Here is a 21,389-nt window from a genome sequence, read left to right on the forward strand (position 1 = left end):
CCTGTGCACTGACACACCCTGGAGTACACTTCTACACCACTGCAGCAAGGTCGGAAGTTAAACCACTCAAGTTCATTAAGAGTGACATTTTCAGCTGCTATTGTTCTTCAAAGCAAATAGATGTACAAGTCGGGCCGCAACCTCCGTTCCTGTAAAGTGAAGTCAATGTGAAACTGCATTCTATCTAATGGCATCAGGGGGCAACTCCTCTGGTTGCAAAAAGATGTCAGATTGTAGAGAAGTCTATCAGAAAATGACTCTACTTCTTACTTGATTTATTGCCTCAGTAAACATTATAAATATGAGTTTATGGTCTCAGTTGCTAGTCTCAAGTCTTCTTCAATACAGCATGATGTATTAAAGAAGCATTTGACTCTGCGAGTGTAAATAATTGTCGGCTCAAAGTAAACAATGAGTTTAGTTAAAATTTTGCTTCAGATTTTTCTTAAAACCAGTTTATATTCTTTGGGTTTTAGGTGATCTAAGTGTAGAACTTCAGACGTTGTATACGTTTTTTCTGGATCTTCCACAAAAGTCAACCCCGGGGTGAATTATCTTCTATCCTCTTTTTTCCCCAGAGAACCAGGGTCTGCTTCATGTATGATTGTCAATATGCCGCAGAGCAGCATCTCACATCTATAAACTAAGATAAAGCAATATGGTGTTCTGATGTCTTATCACAACTGATGTACAAAAGAAGCTTGGTGCTGTCGTGTTGAAGTTACAGAAAGAAAATAAGGAAAAAATTGATTTGTAGATTCTTCAAAGGTCCAAAGGAACGTCCTTGTCCAGGAAAATGACAGATTTGCTTAAATTTCACCTCTAGAAGGAAGAGGGGGAAGGTTAGAGAGAGAGGGCTGAATCAACATTTGGCGTCTGTTTCTGACCCCTCTCTCTTTTATACACTCTCCTCCATGTCCTGAAAGACAGTATATTTATGAATTATTTATCTATTTTTGAAAATATTAAACTTGTGATGTCCTTGTCCCGTGTCTTATCTCCAAGGGCATCGTAAGAAGCTGTAAAGAAAATATGAATTCACCAAAGCGATGGAAGGCACGGTCGTAAAATAACCTCGGACAGCATTTAAATCTTGGTACATACGTCAACGTGTTAACGCTCTCCTTCTCTTTTATTTAATCTTTATCGCGATTACAAAGGGTTGAACCAGTTGAGCTTCCTAGCTTTATAGAGAAGCAGTGCCTATGTCAATGAGCTGTAAGCAGTTAAACCAAAGACTGATGTTCCCTTCTCAGATTGTTGAATTTTAGAAGTTTTCACAGTCCTGCAAAGGTAAACCTCGCCGAGAAAAACAGCTGCATTAGTCGTTTGATCAAATGTGTAAAATCCTGACTGCCGTGTTCATTGTAATTCCTGGTTTCCTCTAACTATGACAACGATCGTCGTCTAACCTTAATTAACCAAGCGTGGTTTCCCGAAGCCTAACCAATACTTCAACATGGTTCTGCTGGAAGATGAGAAAACAGTCAAATCATATTTGTAATGGTGTGACAGATCAGAAAATTATGTTTTGAAAAAGAACTGGAAAACCACGTATTTTGTCTTTTAGACTTGAGGACAACAATGTCATTATCGATTAATCATCTAATTATTTCCTCAATGAATTTGATTTATCTCTTAGCTTATAAAATAGAATTTGAAAAACTCACTATCCCCATTTCTCAGAGTCCAAGGTGACGTCTTCAAATATTAGTTTTGTTTAAAAAAACACAGAGATATTCAGTTTATTATAGACGACTAAGAAAAGCAGCGAATACTCATTTCGACGAGCTCGAACCAGCAGATTTGCTACAGATCCACAAACCAGTGAGATTTGTTTTTATTTGTTCATTGAATGAAACCTAGCGCATATGCTTGTTAACAATAAAAATAATAAACGACAACAAAGACACATTTGCAAAACCTTTATCATGGGAAAAGGAGTCAGTGGTAATATTTCTGAGCAAGCACCAAGAATAAGTGTTATGGGAAGAGAAAACCGCACATCACCCCCTGATAGTAAACTACTCCCTTTTATTATTAGTATTTTCTCCCTAATGATAGTGCACATTATGAGACTTTTATCCTATCTTCAAGCACCAGTTCTGCTACTGGGGACATTGTAGCTGTTCCTAGACGTTTCTTGCCATTTGTTTGCTAAAAGTATTTGTTTGCAAGATGAATTGCTGCACTGGCAGGCGAGATGACAGCCTACACGAAGATGATATTGAATTGATTTCTGAAATGTTGCAGAACGGACTAGTTGATGTGTACCACGAGACATGAATAATAAAAATTCTATTAAAAAGCTCTTGAATGGCTGACACTGGAATATTATTTGTGATGATTAATTTTCTTCAGTCATTATAAAGGGGAGTTGGCATCAGATTGCCTCTGACAAAATTGCTTTTCATTCCCTGGTGAATACCCTCAGTATGCTTTTTGAGAGCACAAAACCATATTTCTCAGCGTAATATTATGTCAAGATAGGCCCTGGAATAGACAAGTACAGGCTTCGCTCATGTATCACCTTATTAGTACCATAAAATCTGTGCCGTTTTACCTGCTGGGGGTCATTTGGACTTACTGGGCATATTTCATAATAAGAAATGCAATGTTTGTTTAGTCTACTTCTTTGTTTCTGAAAAATATTATTGGCATCATAATAATGAGATTATAAAATAGCTACTGAGTGTCAATGGTGTTTTTCCACATAATGAATTTGATTAACTGTATTTTAAAGGCGCGCAGGCTGACAGTTTGTCGCTTTAAAGCTGTCAAGATTTCTAAAGCAAATTATTCCGTACAGCAGCTGTTGTTGTCTAACTCTAATTAATTTGCTGTGTATGTTTGTGTTGAATTAATTCTTTACACTTTTGTAAGCGTAACAATTTGCATTTCTAATTATTTTTATTTGCCGCAAAACAGTCGGAATTGACTGCTGCAGTTCAGTGTCTGCTGCAAACACAAATGTGAACAACAAAGTGCAACAGGTGCATTTTAAAAGCCAATTATGAAGCTTTTTAATTACTCTGGAACATCTTTTGTTTCGTAGCAGTTCCTCTCCTGCGTCGCTATTGAACTTCAGTAGTACGTTTGTCTGGTGGGCATGTTTTCCTTAAGATTCAAGTGACGAAACCAGCCCCCTATTTTATTTATGCTGTAACTAAATGTTGCAATGTTTTGAGACACAGGTTTTATGTTGTCATGTTCCGTTCATGTGGATTTTCTTCTCCGCGCTTTCTCCCACGTTCCAAAGATTTGCAAATTACTGTCGGTGGGTTAGGGACTCTAATTTTCCCATACGTATGAAAGTCTATCTGGGACCTGCACTGGCATTTTCCTTTGTGTTATTAATACACATTGGTAACAAATTAGCCTCCTGTAACCCTGCAAATGCAGCAAAAATAAGCATATGAGTAAAGGCTGCTGTGATTGCAGTTTTATTCTCTTAAAAAAACAACCATTTTTCTGTATTTCCAGAGCTATTCCAGTCAGGGCAGAAGCAGCAGTGGTGGAGCAGGGGATGAAGACTACGAGATCCCCCCAATCACACCCCCCAACCACGCCGACCCATCTCTGCTGCACCTCATGGAGCACGAATCAGGTTACCCTTTCCACTCCCTGCCTCACAACGGCCTGCTCAACACCTACTCCTACCCCGAGCTGCCCGCCCTCATGATGTCCAACATGCTGGGTCAGGACACCCACCTCCTCTCTGGGCCTATGCACTCGGTGAGTACACCTTCTTTTTGTCTGTCCCCGTTTAGCTGCGGCCCTTTGTGATCATGCAAGTCAAGGGCTGTGGTGGGCTATTAGTCTCCGTGGTCAGAGGGCTGGAAGTCAGCCAGCGAGTCAGCGCAGAGAACATTTTCTCTGAATGTTTCACAGGTTTGTGTTATGGAAAAATCTGTCTTTTTAAAATGTTTCCAAAAGTTATTGATCTTCTGAAACTCCATTGAAGCTACAACCACGTGAAATCAGCAATGCAGCAATGAAACCGTAAAATGAGATTTTTCTGTGTGCCGCTCTCAATAATCTCTGGTTATTTATTTTTAATAGCAAGGCGTTCTTTTATTAGAGTGATAATTATCCCGGTTAGAGACCAAGGAAGCTGAGACAGTGCAGTCTAAACTTGGCCAGAGTGTATAATACATGCAACATTCATAAATATGAGACGTTTGCAACACAGCTCGTTTAATATCAATTCAGCTTCACAACTCAAAGACTTCATTGCCTCAAAGTGAACCAAGAAAGGGAACAAGAAACTCTGCGCTGCACATTTTCATTCGTTATGATCGGCGATGCAAAAGACGAACGGGAAAGGATGGAGGGGGTGAAATGTTTTGAACAGAAAATCTTGAGGAGGAGAAGGGGATATCCCTTGTCAGCTGATTTTTCTTTTCAAAAGGATACTGAGGACCCCCCCCCCCCCCCCCCCCTCCAGTAAAGGGAGTTTTTCTTGTGTTAAACATGCTTCAGACTGAACATGTAAACACCCCTGGCGAACACATTCAAATGCTTTAATCATTGGATCGAACCAGATGAATTATAGATGGCCTGTGTGGTGAATTATTCAACGTTATATACTTTCATCTGACATAAATATTACTTTTTTTTTTCTCTGCCCTCAATCATGAATATTTATGCTTTAATGTGAGCATCCGTGGCATTTATCCTCCGTTAATCAGGTCTTATGTGATTTTCAGAATCAAACTGCATAAATTGCAAGCTTCATTTTTTTTTTTCCGTGGGTGGTAGCTAAGGCCTCCATTAAAGCCAGTCTTCAGGATTAGGTCACAATCCATTGGCTACTGTGCAGAATACGCTTGGTGCAGGTGAAATATCTTGTTGACGGGAACATTTTTAGTCAATCTGCTTTTTAGTGTCGATGGCTGGTTTTGAAAATCCTATACAATCATTTGGATGAGTTGATTTTAGAGGATAATAACATACAAACTCGATGCATGTATGCAGTATTCATGTATAAAGTTTATACTAATGTAATGTCCACGCACCAGTACATGTAACAAAGCAGCCCTTTTAGGCCGGTAGCATTCTCGAAGGAAACGGAGAGGGAGGGCTTGCTTCTTAAACAGCTTTTGTTTCACCTTTGCAATTATTTATTTTCAAATAGCCCTTCAGGGTAATGTTCCATTTTCTTATTTCACACCCCCTTTTCTCATAAATGAACCGTCATTGCAATAAATCACCGCACAAACAGAGACTTGCACACACAGTGAAAGGTCCGGAGATTTATGTAACACATTCATGTTTCCCACTTCCACATTTTAGTACTACTCTAGCAGAGCCTGGCTAATAATAGCTGCTATTAATATTTCTTGTTGCCTAGCAACCCCAGCAAGTAATAGCTTACTCTGGAAAAATAGATGACCGATAAGGAAGAAGGAGGGGGTTGGTGGGGGTTGGAGTTGGGGGGGGGGGGGGTGATTCAATTCATTTATTATCTCCTGGGACAAGAGGAGCTTATTTCTGAGGCTGCGGAATAGAAAAGTAGGCTGTATATTGAGAAATATTTTAAAGCAATTGAAGATGACGTTATTTTCATTTTGGTTCCATTAGGGATGTTTCATTTGATGTTGCCCCAACAAAGTCAATCAACCTTAATTTCATACTGATAAAGGCATAATAAGGAAAATTGAATTTATGCCTGCCGAATGCTTAAAGAATAATAAGGGTAAAATGGAAATAGGCTCTCTGTGAAACCGGGGTTGGAAATAAAGGGACAAGCTTTTACCTTTGCTGTATTGTATTAACACGAGCCTTTCAGTAAACCCACAAAATTGGAGGAGATTGCTGGAAAACCAAAACGCTAATCGTTCAACTGTCTTCTTTCACCGTTGCTGAAGAAGCAAATGAAAAGTCAACAGAGTTACCTTAAGGATACACTCCTCTTCAATAAAAGCTATCCTTCAGAGCGCATATAAACCTCCTACAAGTACAAGCTCAGCTGGAGCAACAGATACGCTTCATCTCAAGGGATGTTGTTGCTGGTTTTTGTACAACATTTAGCCCGAGGCTAACGCTCTGTAAACTTCTCCCTGCTTTGGGATTCTCTTTTTCAGCGCACATCGATCCTACAGCAAACACAGTTAAATCATTACAGCAGTGAGAGCAGTGGATTGACCATCATCTTCATTCTGCATACTGTACGCACACAATTTTGCATCAGTTCTTCCTGGTAGTTTTTAAGACTGTAATTTCTGCTCATTTATAGCTGACTATATAATAATCTAATGATTTCTGGCAAGCAGAACAGCATATGTCGCTACAAGAGCCCTGTTTTTTTTTTTTTTTTCAGCTAAATTTATTATCTCTGACAACCTCCTCTTTGCCATCTAATTATGACTCCACAGACAGCAGAAATATTAGCTGGTGAATTAAAAGCGCAGCAGATGGGGAAGAAAATAGTAAAAACTGCATTGAGTATTGCATTAATACTCAATGCAACATTTGAACATTTTATGTACATTGCGGTTTGGTTTTTCTATTTTTATTTTCAACTGGCAGAACCGGCACTTTGTTCAGGTGTTGGGTTTGATCTTTTCTGCTGCAGTCGTGTGTTGTTCATAATAGTCTTACCTGCCAGTTTTGAACCATTTCTCAGACTTGAAATTGCACCATTCACAAGGACTCCAACAAGCAGAAGGATCATTGGCGTTATAAAAGAAAGAGCTGACAATCAGAAATGCTTTTACATTCTCTTAACTCCTCCCTGCAACGCTGACCTACTCTGTCAGCTCAAGGAAGAAAGGGCCAAGTCTTGGATGGCTGGATACTGCGAAATGTAAACGTATCTTCACGCGAGTGCTCATTGCAGAGGGAGATTCCCCGTCTCACCCTTAGCTGTCAGTGTTTCTGCCACCCCGGCGCTTGGGGAAAAGGTGGCACCCAGGGGTCCCATGTTCAACAAGCCCCCTGATCGCTCGGGTCTGGCTGAGGCTACAGCCGGGGGGGAGATGCAAGCAAGATCTAGCACTTTGAAAAAATAAAGGAGGAGGGACACTCACCGGCAGATGGTAATGAGGGGTCATGGAGGAGTTTGCAGAACGGCCCCAACATGGAGCCTTGAGGGGCGCCAGCACGTTTAAATATTGAAACAGAGCACCAGCCCCAGTCTCATTACCAGCGTAATGAGGCTGGTAACGGAGGAGGAAAGCCCCTGCTGTCAAAAAAGCAGCTGCCAGTTTTACAAGTTAAAGTCACACATTCAGTCAGATGACTCCTGGTGGGAAGTTTGTTCAGTTTTGTTAAACATGTGGTGCTATATTAATATTTTTGGCAAGATGCGTGATGTGTGACAGGCCATCGGCGGTCGATTTTTAAAGATGTGACAAGCCATAGTTTTGATATCATTGGAATTGTCAGTTAAAGATACTGCTTTGGTTATTCATTTTTAAGGCTATATTAACATATTTTTTTGTATTTATTGTTTGGGTTTTTGTTGTTTTTTTGTTATCGGACATTAATTTAGACTCATGTTGGTGGCCACCTGATGAAAATATGTGTAGTATTTAATCTCCTTTCAGATCTAGTTCAATTTCAACAAAGCCCTGAGGGAAATTCTGGATCTTTAGACGCTAAATGTTTGACTTCCCCAGGTAGTTGCGAAATTTGTTTTTCTGTCGTTTGGTGTTGAGCTTGTACGATACATTCGGATTGTTTTGTGAATTCTACCGCTGCTGGAAATCGGGTTTGCAACAGTTTTAGACTGTACCAAACAATACATTATCAAGTGGTAAAACCAAAACATTAGCTAAAAGAGTCTTTGTCGGCATCGTTGCATAAACGTAGCACCCACCCTCCAGTTCCCCCTCAGGCCAACACTGTTCCGTATTTAGCACCTTTCAAATGTATGACACAGAAACACTGAGTGCACTAGTGCATATCTGTGCAATAGTGCAGAAGTACAGTATGTGTATGTGTGTGCTCTATTTCCAGGATCAGTCTTTGTCAGTCACTGATTGCTACAAGGTTATATGAGCTTGACTTCATTTAAACTGTGAAAGGAAATTTATTTTGCATCACTTGGCATTTAGGACATAGACAGCGGGAAAAAAAGGCCATAACTATTTTAATGCAGCAACATAAAAACGATATTGACAGCTGTGTTTAACAGCACAGGGATAGTTAGATAGAAGCCCAATCCAGCCATTAAAAAGATCCAATGTTGAGAGTAGCCTATCAACATTGCTCACAGACTTGTCATATCCTGTTAAATACATTGATATAATGCATAGAAATGATAGTACACTGAAAGTGTTCAGTGTATTCAGTACACACAGTGAAATCCAGTGGCCTACTATCCTACTATATAATGAGAAGGACTGCCTTAAAATAAACTTAATCAAGAATGAAAAGAAGAAAGAAAAGAAATAGCAGTTTGACTTGACTTCACATGCTCAGTGTAGCTGGATTTCTTGTGTTTGTTTTCTCTCTTTCTTTTTTTATTGAAACAGCAATCTTTTTGTCCATTGTAGGTTTTAGACATATCTCATGTGACCCGCTTGCTCTACTGCCTTTCACTGGGATAGAAATGACATCTCGGTGACGTTCCCAGATAAATCACTTTTTGTAACAGTAGAAATGTTTTCTGTTTCTGGCTTTTCATTTCACAAAAAGACAGATGCCCTTCAGTGCTACACTCCACAACAGGGGTGAACAATGTGTCTTGTATCTGTCAAGAGAAATGACAGCGAGATAATTGGTAGGGCACTCCCGTTTCATTTAAACCGAAACAAATAGGCTTCCGAGAGAATTGTGCTTTAAAAAAGTAAAGCTTTGTTTTGTGCAGCTTATTATGCAGGCTTCGGAGTGGAGTAATGAAGAGGAGTATTAACAGATTGAGCATTAAAAACAAATGCACATTCATTGCTGCTCATGAATATTCATGCCACTAATTCAAATAACCTTAGGCGACTGTTACGACTAATGAATAATTAAAACAGCTTGGTCACAGAGATTTGAACATTGCGTTACAGCTGACTTTCTGGGATCATCTTGTACAAGGGTAAACAATTAGCAATGGCAAAAACAGATTTCAGTGGTGATCAAAATACATCTGGATGACAATATCTCATGTTGTCATATTAGTTACGGGCCATTGCCGCTCCAAAGGGTAACGTGATGACATGCGAGAGGACAATGAGGTGAAGAGTTGGCAATAATCATAACTATTAGTTGATCAATCAATTAAGTCAGTTAACAGAATATTAATTGGCAACTATTTTGAAAATCTAAAACATTTATAAAGCAGTTTTATATGATTTTAAAACCTAATCATTAATACCTTTGAGATTTAAACAGCTGATTGGTCAAAACAAGCAATTTAAAACTGTAACTTTAGGAAACCGTGATGTGCATTTGTCACTATTTTCTGCCATTTTATAAATCACGTTATTAATTGATGAATTAAAAAAAAGAGTCCACAGTCTCATCAATAAAGAAAGTAATCTTAAATCGTAGCCCGAATTAAATTTCGTCAAAAGTCAATTTGCTCTGTCCTCCAACCTTCTGAGCTGGCTCAGTCAGGAAGCTACAGCAAGCAGCGCTTAGCAGAGCGGGACTCAGTCTCGGAGCCGGCTGACCCGGGGCTGACTAGATATGTTTACATTTGCCACGCTGGTTTTGAAAAATGCCCGACATCCTTTAGCGCTGCAAGTAGGAAAATCCTGTACTGCCCAGTGCCCACTTAGAAAGGGGGGCCTCTGCTGCTTCCTTTGAGAGATCAGCATGGTGACTCGTCCTCCTCGCCACCACCGCAACGCTAATTAGGCCCACCACAAAGCCAGCCTGTGGGGATAATGTCCCATTATTAGAGTCATTTGTTTCAATTAACCGCTCTGTGATTCTACAATAGCATGGCACGGCCCAGTGCAAAGAAGCCATTACTCTCGCCCAAGGAGCCACTGAGGTTTGGGACAAAAGTGTTTGTAGGAAGGTTTTACGGATACCTGCTCCTGCCAGCGTTGGCGCTGCCAATCTCCACTTAGTGCCCAGTCATTGAGTCATGAGTTGTTTCAGCACTGAGGGAGCGAAAAAGTCCCGGTTCATATCCTTTTTTTATTTATTTTTTTTAGCTTTAAAAGACTGGTTTTATTTTTGAAATTATGGATTTTATTGTCTGTGTGCACTTCACTGAGAACAGATTGAAATTTAATGTGTTGTAGACTTAAGCTTTAGATTGTTCCCTTTTACATGCTGAGCCCATTGTGGTGTGCTGAACTACTATTCTACTACTGCATACTGCATGCTGCTCCAGTCATTTTTAGACTGCAGTGATGTTACTTCCTGAGCTCTCTGGCTTTCTCCTCAGCCTCACGCACTATTACTCTTGTGACTCTAAAATCCTAGATTTTTTAGATTTGAGGAGATTGACTAATCTATTTCCATCACATCAGTAGACAAAGAAATCAAATTGATTTGACAGCATTTAACCCCTGTTCGAGACTTGTGAAATGACAATTAGTCTAGAGCCTTTATGGCCACCAACAAGTGACCTTGGTAATAGCTGTTTATTACTGTTTGTGCACTTGCGTACTGCTTTCTGTTGGTCACAGCTGGAAGCTGAACGAGCCTACTGGTTGCAGGTTGCATAAAACACGAGTATGAGAGAGATTATGACTGTGATTTGTTGCCTGATGTAAGAGGAATAATGTTTGTATAAAAGGCTTTGATGTCGGTTCTTCAGTGATTCTTCAAGCACCAAAAAACATTGTGTCTACAAAAATGAACTTCTTTTTTGAAATATCCCTCTTTCCTGATCATTTGCATATTGTTTTTTGCAGCTGCGGGCTTGACTGTAAACTACCTCAATGTTTTTGGACACTTAACAACAGTAGTACAGAGACGCTTATCAACTCCAAATGCTCCCGAATACAATATTTCAGAGCACTTGTAGGTCCTTTCAACACTAGATAATGGAAACTTCGATTGTTACCAAGAGGTTGCTGCCCTGTGATGCCTCTGTTGCCAGGCTCTCTCATTGGCTTTCTCCCCCCGCTGTGCGGATGTTTACAAAGAGACATCACCAGCTCACATTAAAGGGTTCAAGTTGTCCCCTCTGGCTGTTGCTATGGAAATAACCCTGCTATGGTCGCTCATTCATGTTTGATTAATTGTTTTTTCTCTGTGCTGTTGCCTCTACAAAGACCTCATGATAGGAACATTTCATCTTGAAAACAAACAATAGAAAAAGATGAATATGTCCGAACTGTTTTATTTGGACTTTGAAATATTTTCTCCTGCTGGATGGACATTTTTTGGATGTTCTGTGGTGATAAAAGTCTTAGAAATTGTATTAGTGTTGTATTCTTGTTAATAAAGCAATGCCTGTGAAGCCATACAATCATAAAGACCATTTTACCTGGACTGAGGACAAGCATTTAGCTTTTTTCCCCCTTCTAATTTGCACTGTGTGGTGCAGTGCTGAGCTACAGCAACCCACTGGGGCCAATTAGGATGCCAGCAGAGCCAGGAAGTGCATAGCAGATGCTTTTGCCACTATTTATTAAAATCCAATCTGCGGGGGCCCCCCCCAACAGCTCGTTAAACTACCGTTAATCTAATTAGCTCTCACTTGCCACTGTTTTCACCACATTACCAAATACAAGGGCCTCAACTTTGCAATTTTAGGCTGATTAAGTAGGTCCAGAGCTCTTAGGCAGAGCTCATAGGGAGGAGCTCCTCAGAGCTGTCAGTCATTTTCCAGAGTCGGATAAATCATGCGGCTTAGTTCAGCAGTGGCTTTGGGCTTGAGTTCAAATTAAAATAGCTGCAATATTGGAATATTGGTCTGAATCAAAATCCACATTGCCAGCCCACATGTCTGAAAACACTAATGACATACTACACATCATAAAAACCTTGTATTTTTGTAATGGCATGGTACCAGAACTGAATACAAATTCCATAATGGGCTCTTTATAGATCAGGTCTATACGATGCCCACCGATGTCCTTTGATGTCTTTTAGATCACAATCATGAATCTGCACTTCCGGTTCATTATTGTTTGGGCCGGGCTGTCTGTGTTTTTATTTGATGAGTGCTGCTCTCTCGACAAGTGCCTGGTTCTACTCAGAGATCTGTGCGGCGGCTTTGACATGCAGTCCTGCTCATTGCTTACAGATGGGCAGTCTGACATGGGGCTGTAATCGCTTCCAGATGAGTATGTATTTTAAGACATATTCTAATCTATTAAGCATCATGGTGAACTAGATGATTGGAGTACACAAAGACAAAACTAACACAGTGACTGTAAAATAATTGACATGTAGAATAAGATATGAATGAATTATAGGAAGGTGTAGTTTAAGTTGACTATCACACGTTGTGTAATATTCAAACAATTTTAACGAGCATCCTGTATTTTGGATTCCAACCATTACGTTTACAGGCAGTCTTAGTTTAGAGAAAGTTGAATCATTCAGATCTCAAACAGCTTTGTTTACATTCTCATCTTGCCTGCCAACATGTTGTAAGGCCACATTCTTGACAGCATTACACACAGGGGCACTTTGAAATGTGAGGTGAAACCGATATCTAAACTCACCGAAATGCATGTAGTAAAAACAAAAAATGTAAGCCCACCTGATCCCCTGCCCTAATTAGGGAAACTTAACAAAGACTTGCTTACTCCTTCTCAAAACCCACTCTAACATTTATTCTCTTCCGCTCCAAAAATCATCAGATCACACACTCAAGTAGGGAAGACTTGATGTTGTAATTCATTTCAAATACATGATGTTGGAAAAACTTTGGATTGTATTCATCATTTTTCATACGTTTCTGTGCTGCCTGCGTCCTCCCAAGCTGCAGCTAACAACGTGATGGATGATTCAGTTGACAAACATGCTTTTACATTTTTAAACTTGCTGACTTTGTATGAAAGGCGTGTGCCACTGTAACTTCGTGCTCTTATGTTTTTGTTGCACTGCACAACATTCAGGAACCCACTTATTCTTTAAGGCTGCGAGTTACAGCTGGTGGTGGAAATTGCAGAAAAATTATACATGGCATCTTAAAATTACATTATTCTCACTGCTGCTTCTCTAACCACGGACATTTATCTATTTATAAACCCACAAAGGCTTAGAGTCTCTAACAGCTGCACTAAGCTGTGCTTCTCTTCAGTATGTTGGCGCGGAGAGGTCTGCGCTTGTACTGAGATTTATTACAATGTCCCACATATACCATTTTTACAAATGTAAAAATTCCCTCTCAATAAAAGGAGTGTAAATACTTAACTTAGATCCATCAGGTGGACAAAAACAGTGGTCAAAATCCATTATTGCAGGTTTAAGCTTGTTCATTTCAATACACTAAAACAGGGTTTTGCTGCCAGTTCCTTCAAATTGACGTTGACGAAAGCAAGCTGCTATAAATCTGTGATTGCCACTTGTGACCACAGCGGTCAATGTTTAGCAAAAGCTTTGTGTCCGAAATCAGTCCCTCGTTCACTCGTTGCCCTCTCCCTGTATAATAATAATAATCAGCTCTTAATGCTATGGTGAGCTTTGAATTGAGATTGTGTTGTGATCATAATCTGGTGTTATCACGGACAGGTGTAGTGTTGGATGACTTTAGCTTTCTTATCATTGCATAGTGGGATTGTTCGCAGAAAGTAGTGTACATACCGAGGACATTTAATTTGTTTCCATTGCGGGAATTTTTGAGAACATTATATGGAGAATATTATATATCTGACCCATCCACACTACTTTGAATAAAAAAATTGAGGGATTGCTTCCACACGGCTCTCAATATGGGGACGATTGAGCAGCAGCTAGCAACTAATGGCGCTAACAGACGGTTACCGCCATATGAGCGCAGTGCAGAGTCATATGCATTAACAAGCTATACGAAGCACAAGATACGCTCTGTTAACAACACACACAGAGGGGGAATGACTTCATTCTCTACTGAAGTACACATAACTCCACTATCATTTTTACATAGAAAATAGTTATAGTTATATTGATGCTCTGAATTTTAATATTAACACCTTTAACCAAAGCAGAGTGATCATTTTAATTGACAGTATACTGCATGTCATAAGCCTCTTTCATGCCTCTTAAAAAGCATACTTTAAAAGGTTTAACATTTTGGCAACTAAATACTGAGAAAAACAATGCAATATGCACTTTCATTACTGAGAAACTCCCCTGGTTTAAACTACTTTTACTGGCTTTTTTCCAAGTCGGTCCTTGATCAAACATTATTTCACTACCAGTCTTTGATTGATGTTCTTGAACTGCTGTTTTAAAGAGCCTCTTCTGTATCACAGTCGGCTGCCGAGTGGTTCTTGTACATTGTCTCTTTCTTCAGGCCGGTGCACATTCAGACAACATTTCCCTGCAAAGACTAGCATGTAAAAATGGGTTTATCGTGTTCTCTCTGTTGATGCTTGCACACTTACTCTGTAACACAAACTGTACAACACACTAAAAGCCAGGGCTTATGTGTATATTCCCATATTACAGTTGTTTGGCTTGAAATCTGCAGAAGGGTTATAGACTTTGGAAGTGAATGCCATTCAGATTTGAGTCAGTGTTGTGCTCTATATCATGCTTTGGTATAATGACCATCACTGGAAAAGAGAAAGTGTATCTGTGCATCACCTCTGAGTAGTTCCTGTTTGTTTTTATGGCCTTTTGAAATCAATGCTCCATGCAGCACTCTCCACTTTGGTGCTCAGTGTATATGATGATGATGATGATGATGCATATATTCAGGAGACTGTGATTGGACAAACACTTTTATATTCTCCCATACTATTACCTGATTTTATTGTCTAATTTAATGTCTCTTAAACTATGTCCGTCTCTGCGTCTGCACCCGTCCTTCTTTTTGTTATCAACCCTCTTCTCTCTACATCACTCCACCTCCCCTCCTCATTTTATCTGCTCTCCCTACATCAACCCTCTCTTTTTTTCCTTTGCATCTCACACTCCTCTCTCACTTCCTCGTTCTCCCTCCTCTCTCCTTTTCTCTCTCTCTCTCTCTCTCTCTCTCTATCTGCTGTTTTGATAGTGACGCAGTTATCAGGCTGTCAATTCTAATCTTGTCTTGCCAGTGCAGTGCTGTCCATTCAGAATTACTCTACCCCCTCCTCCCTATCTGTCTCCCCACATCCACCACCCCTCAGACAACAGAAACGCTGATGGGATGAGTAAGCTAAGGCTGACTCTATAGTTCAGCCTTTTGCTAGTAAATTAATAACCTGTTTACAAAATATATTTAGACCGTACTGCTCTGTACAGGACATGGTGGTCTTACCTAGCAACAGGCTGTTTTTGTCCATCTCTTGTGGTCTTTAAAATATAGCTTAAGTGATCTTTTTTTGCTGAGTTCTTGTTGGTTTCTTTTGTTAGATTTAACATTTGAGAAGTCTCAAAGAAAGGGATTGAGTTCATGGTCTGTAAAATGGTGTTTTTTTCTGTTCACTTTTTTTTGTCACACTATTTTGCCAGTTCCCCTTTTGCAAATGGAATTTAGATGAAAAAAAAAAACAGTCAAAGGAGAGCAAGAGAAGACAATGACCTAAAGCAGACCTCTTCAAATGTTCGCTGCGGTTTATGTTACTGAAATGAAATGTGACATCATGTCACATCATGATACCTCCAGCACAAGTACAGAGATGCAGGACAGGAGATAAATGTCCAAAGGTCCAGAATACGAATGGTAGACGTCAGGATCCAGTGTCAGAACATCAAAATCAAAGAGCTACTTTACAGACTTTACAGATTTTGCATCAACAGTCACACAGGGAGAAGTCCATCGTAGAAGAGGACCAGATAACCAATCTCTCCACTGACACTATCAGAAAATAGACCAGAATGCAGTGCAGCCACAAGATGTTGCGTTATGAATAAGGGATGTGACTGTCTTTTTTTCCTCAAATGACAACAACAGCTGTCATAATCATTACTGTTCTCTGCACAGGCATAAGAAAACAGATGAAAATAAGCTTGATACAGTGGATATGTGCTGGGTATTTGTTTATCCACTATAGCAGTGGTCGCCAAACTACGGCCCGCGGGCCGGATGCGGCCCGCCTCCACATTTGGTCCGGCCCCCTGAACAATACCAGAGACGCATTATGATTTTTTTTCAGTCTGCAAAATTAATCGAATTTTAATTGCGATCACGATTTTGGCTGCCACGATTAAATGAGCATGATCGTCTGCGATATTAACGTTTAAAATACGTGCTCTGCTACATATCAAATCAAACGCTTCCTGAATCAGCCAACCACCAGGGGGCGAACGAGATGAGAGCTGTCATGCGCGCACCCTGTAGAAGTAGAAGAGTAGAAGAAGTAGAAGAGCCGAGAGACGGGAACTTGAAGGACGAGTACTTGTGCTTAATTTATTTACACGCCTGCATGTCATGTCTGTCACTACATGGTCGCGCGTTTTCAATTCCCCTGCTCTCTGTATCGCGCACGGCGGTGTTCCGCCCCGATCCGCGCGCACGATGCAACAGTCGCTCACCTGCACGTAGCACCCCCCCCCCCGCCCCATAATCGGGCCCTAGGTCAAACGATATGTTCAGTGATGTGGCCCTCACAGGAAAAGGTTTGGGGACCCCTGCACTATAGCAATCATTTGTAAAGCCAGCAAAACAACCAATGGTTCCAATATATGAGTCATTTTAACTGAACAGTGTTGTTCCTTAATTTCATTGTTGTCTGTCTTGATCTCCAGGTGATGCAGTGGTTCACTTCTACACTGGGATCTTTAGGCTTTAGCTTCTTTCTTTTCATTTTTACAAAAATTAGACAACATTTATTCAGGGTTCTGAAGGTCTTTTGGGAAATGTACGAAACCACTGACAGCAGTAAATGTTGACAAGACAGTAAATTGAAAATCCCAGATACATTTTGTATCTAACAGATAGATTTGTCCTGTAACTGTTGAGTGGAGCTTCGGTTTATTGTGCTCTTTTCAGAGATACGGTATGTTGAGCCATCTGTTTTCTTTTCAGTCTTTCGGGTTTATTGATATTTCTTCTGGCCTCTTATAAGTTCACAAACATGAACAATGAGAGACACAATAAGAGAGGAAAATAAAGAAATGAAATAATATGCTCCTTGCTCTCCTGGTTGATTGCATGTAGCTGCAAGCTGTTGTGTGCCGTTGCTCTTCCCTCTGTATGAATACATGTGAATTTTCCTGCAGATTATTTAGCCTTCTTTTTTCTATTTTGTCATTCCATTAGCTCTACCTTCAGTTTATTCTATTTTCTACTTCAAAGGCTTGAGTGGAACAGATGTCGTTTCAAATGCCTGTCTTCTGCCTCATTGCCTAAAAGTGAGGGATGATTATTTTTTAATGAAACCAGGCGTAGTCACAAAAAAATGAATATTACCTGTAAGCTGTGAAATAGACAAGCAATACTTTCGCATCACCCTGAATGAGAACATCCATTCATTTCCACACATCACAAAAGCCATTTTGAAGTTTTTATTTAGCTGCCAAATGTGCTCCTGGACCTTGAATTTTGATTAGTTAATTTCATGCTGTGTAGAATACAGTGTGTTGTTTGGCTACAAATGCTTTGCTGAAACAATGCAATTTTCAAAGGCAGTCATTTCCTGTTTTCCAATTGACAGTTAAAGGAGAAAACATGGCTGTTGCTTAATCCCGTGATAAGTATGCATTAGACGGATGTGAACGTCTTTAAATGTCCTCAAGTTGCTGTTTGATTCGTGCGCGGGGACAAATCTTTTTCATGGTTTGTTCTCCCTCCCTGCTGAGTTTTAACACTGAAACCCAGGATCAGCGGATTATAAAAGAGAATGTTCAAAGCTGTTTAAAATTTCTAAAATGCAACCTGATGAAATAGGAACTTGGCCTTGGATATGGGCTGCCTTTGCCAAAAAACGGAGTTCACTCTCACTTCAGTCAAAGCAATATTTGAATAACTCTCAATAACCCCTCACCCATAAATAGTGCACATAAACATCCTTCATTTCACATAATACCAATGTATATCATTATATATTCCGTATGTCATTATATCTTCTATTATATGGGTGGAAATTGGATTGTTATTTCCTGCCTTTATAGCAACCAAGAAATTTAGCTGATGTTCCACTGATACTAATGGCAACATCAAGCCGTCACTTCTTCCTCGCCATCCTCACTCAGCTGCACCTCTTCTCTCTCTTTCTCCTTATCTTTGTCTCTCTCCCTCGCCGCTCCCTTCCTCTCCCTCCTTCTCCCGTGCTTGATGTGTTCTCTCCTCAGCAAAGAAGGAAATTTCCATATAGAATCACAACCAGGATCAGGTGACCTGGATTTGACTCCTCGTCAAAGCCCTGCACGGAAAATGAAAATGTATTCATGTGTATTTGATCGAGTACATCACACAGATGTGAGCTGTTTTTGCCTCCTGAAAATGTAGTGAGATTGCAGTGTGTTATTGTTGACAGACCAACTGGGTACATCCTATGAAACATATAGATTTAATCTTTATTTTTTATGGTTTCCTCAGAAACTTGAATTGTTTGTGATCTAAATGAAAGAGTAAAAAATAAAGAGTGAGAGCAAACCTGAAAATACCCATGAATCCAGCAATTTGACTGATCAAGTGATTCTAATATTTTAATTCGCCCAGGACTCTGTTCCGCCGATCCCATATTTGGCCAGTTTCTCCTGAACGACACCTCCCTACCCCCCTCAGAGGCTAACCTGTCTCACTGACATCCTGTTAGTCTTCATTCACCCATGGCCGTAAATTGATCTGTTTTCTTTTCTCAGAACAAGCTGCAGCTGCTCTTCGCAGAACTCTGCTGCTTTAACCCTCTTTTCAGCGTTAATTGAATGTTCTAGTTGGCTATTTTCAATGATGCTCGGCACCATTACTTTATTCTAATGTTTTTTTTTAAATATATAGTATCTTATCCAGCAGCAAAATTGTTATTTTCATGAACTGATTTATGACCAACAATGTCTTTGTCTCTTTCTATCTCGTCTCCTTCCCTTTCCATCCCTCTTTCTGCCTCCAGATAAGCAGTGAGAAGCGGGCCTCAGCAGAAATGATGAAGCCCAAACCCAAACCTCAAAAGAAGAAGAAGAAGAAGGACCCCAACGAGCCACAGAAACCTGTGTCTGCCTATGCTCTCTTCTTCAGAGACACCCAGGCGGCAATCAAGGGACAAAATCCCAATGCCACCTTCGGGGACGTCTCCAAGATTGTGGCCTCCATGTGGGACAGCCTAGGAGAGGAACAGAAGCAGGTACAAAACACTCAGACCTGGAATATATGAAACAATCAAGTGGATGAAGGCCAATCTGTACCAGATGTGGTGTAAATGGTTGCAAACACACTATCATACATGTTATAGACTAGAAAAATGACGTTTTAAGTGCAAGGAACGACTATCACCTCCTCTTCTGACACATTTCTGCACAAATGTACACAAATGTAGTACTCCATGTAGACATTTACATACATTTTCTATGCTTACACAGAAAGTGTTTCACACACAAAAGAACAAGTGCACATGTACATGAATGCACATACACTGACACAAACACACACACATATACCACGCACACATTCTCTTCTAACCAGTAGATGGCATGTGTGCTGCAGCAGGCGAGCAGCCTCTCCCTGGCATTGTGTGCTGTGTAATTACCAGAACATTGCTGTGAGATACAGCTCACCTTAATGAGCTAGTTCTTCTCTCTCTAAAGATAATCCATCCGTTTATCCCCAGTCCCCTGACTCTCACAAAAATGATTTTCATTTCTAAATTTAATTCAAGCAAAGGGAAGGAGGGGACGGTTGGGGGAGTATTCTGTGCAACAGCAGCTGTAAAACAGTCTGAAACTAACAAAGTTGGGCATTTTACAGGCAAAAAGGGTCAATATGGGAAAAATAGAAATGCACCTGGGGAGATCTTTCTTTTTTTTTTATGCAGTGGGTAGATTCACTCACACCCACGTGCTGGTGCTCACCTGCAAAACAAACCCTCAGTGGTGCTCCACTTGTTTTCAAATTTCACAATGTAAAGATTTCTTCTGAGTTTTTCTCAGCAGTGTAGCTAAAAAGGGTTTTCCAAAAATATAATGGAAAAAGTGAAAATCACCTTCTTTGCCAAAACAAAACTCCCACAAAGCTCCAGGCCCAGGTACAATCCACACTTCCTGTGTCCCTCCAGTCTTCATAGCTGATGCCTCCACATCATGCATCTTCATTGGCCCTCTGACAAGCAGGGATGTGTGAACCTCTCATTTCCACCCTCCTTATTTATATCTCTCGCCTGCTATTTTGATCCTGCCTAGAATACAGAATTAGTGACCCCCCCCCCCCCCCCCCCCCCCGCCTCTCTCTCACTATCGGCTCGTCCTTGGATTTAGCTGAAGGGCATCTTGGCTATCCAGGAAGAGTGGTCTATTGTTTTTGTAGCTATTTAATGTCAACTCCAGCACAACAGTAATATGCTAATGATGACAGAGTTATTGGGGGTCATGGTGTTTTGTGTTATGGGTATTCAACTCCTAGAGAAACTACATTTGTTAGCTTCTTTTGCTATTAGCAATTCTCTTTGGATAAGTAAGGTTTACTTTTCGGAAAGGATACTGTCTGAAGGCAGTATTCCAGTATATGATATTTTCCAAACGTTTTTTTCTGGAGCATCAGCTCTGTGGCATGTACATCGAGCACACAAAAATAGGATCGTGTATCAAAACTCAGTGCTTTTAGGGCCGACCCAATGTGTCTGGAAAATTGCTGAGAAACAAAAGCATGATTGCAAGCTGATTTAAATCAACAATTTGCCAATTTTACAGTATTTTAATAAGGCAAAGTGTTCCTTTGCAAAATGAAAAAAGGGGTTTGTAGAAAGAAACGTGTTTTTCTAAGGGTAAAGTATTGATAAAATATTTTATTTTGGTATCAGCACCAGTGCTTGCATCAGCAGGAGTATAAAATAAGATAATATCTAGCCCTGCATAAAAAGTACAATGCATGCAAACTTTGGTTTTCGACTGACAAACAAGACTTTTTGTTTTGCATAATAGACATCATTTTATCTATAGCTCGTATAGCTAATAGCCCCATTTCAGACTCTCTACATCCCACACAGACAATGCCTCGAAAAAACACCTGCATGCAAAAACACATCCATATAAGCCCACATTCTTTATGGAAAGAGATCTTTCAAACACTGCAGCAGCAGTTATTTGTATGACAACAGAGGTTTGTATATCACACTAACAATATGGAAGACAGTTTCAAACAAAACTCATATACAGGCAGGGATCGCATCCTAATGAGCCAAACGACAACAACCATTCTGGTGAATCACTAATGTCAGTCGCTATGCTGATAGGAGTGTTATTGTGGAGCTGAAAGG

General features: G+C 40.2%; 1 protein-coding gene across 1 annotated transcript in view; it reads left to right on the forward strand.

Moving 5' to 3' along the window:
* The window catches only part of LOC306701615 (TOX high mobility group box family member 2-like), a gene marked incomplete at its 5' end in the record, with an annotated part of 74,376 nt that overhangs the window by 46,809 nt on the left and 6,178 nt on the right, over positions 1-21,389 (forward strand). Inside the window, 2 exons of the mRNA XM_079166971.1 lie at positions 3,484-3,735; positions 19,035-19,265. Of these exons, the coding sequence (XP_079023097.1) occupies positions 3,484-3,735; positions 19,035-19,265 (483 nt within the window). The remainder of the gene's footprint in view (positions 1-3,483; positions 3,736-19,034; positions 19,266-21,389) is intronic.

Source organism: Pholis gunnellus (assembly GCF_910591455.1).
Source record: "Pholis gunnellus genome assembly, chromosome: 2".
Lineage (NCBI taxonomy): Eukaryota > Metazoa > Chordata > Actinopteri > Perciformes > Pholidae > Pholis > Pholis gunnellus.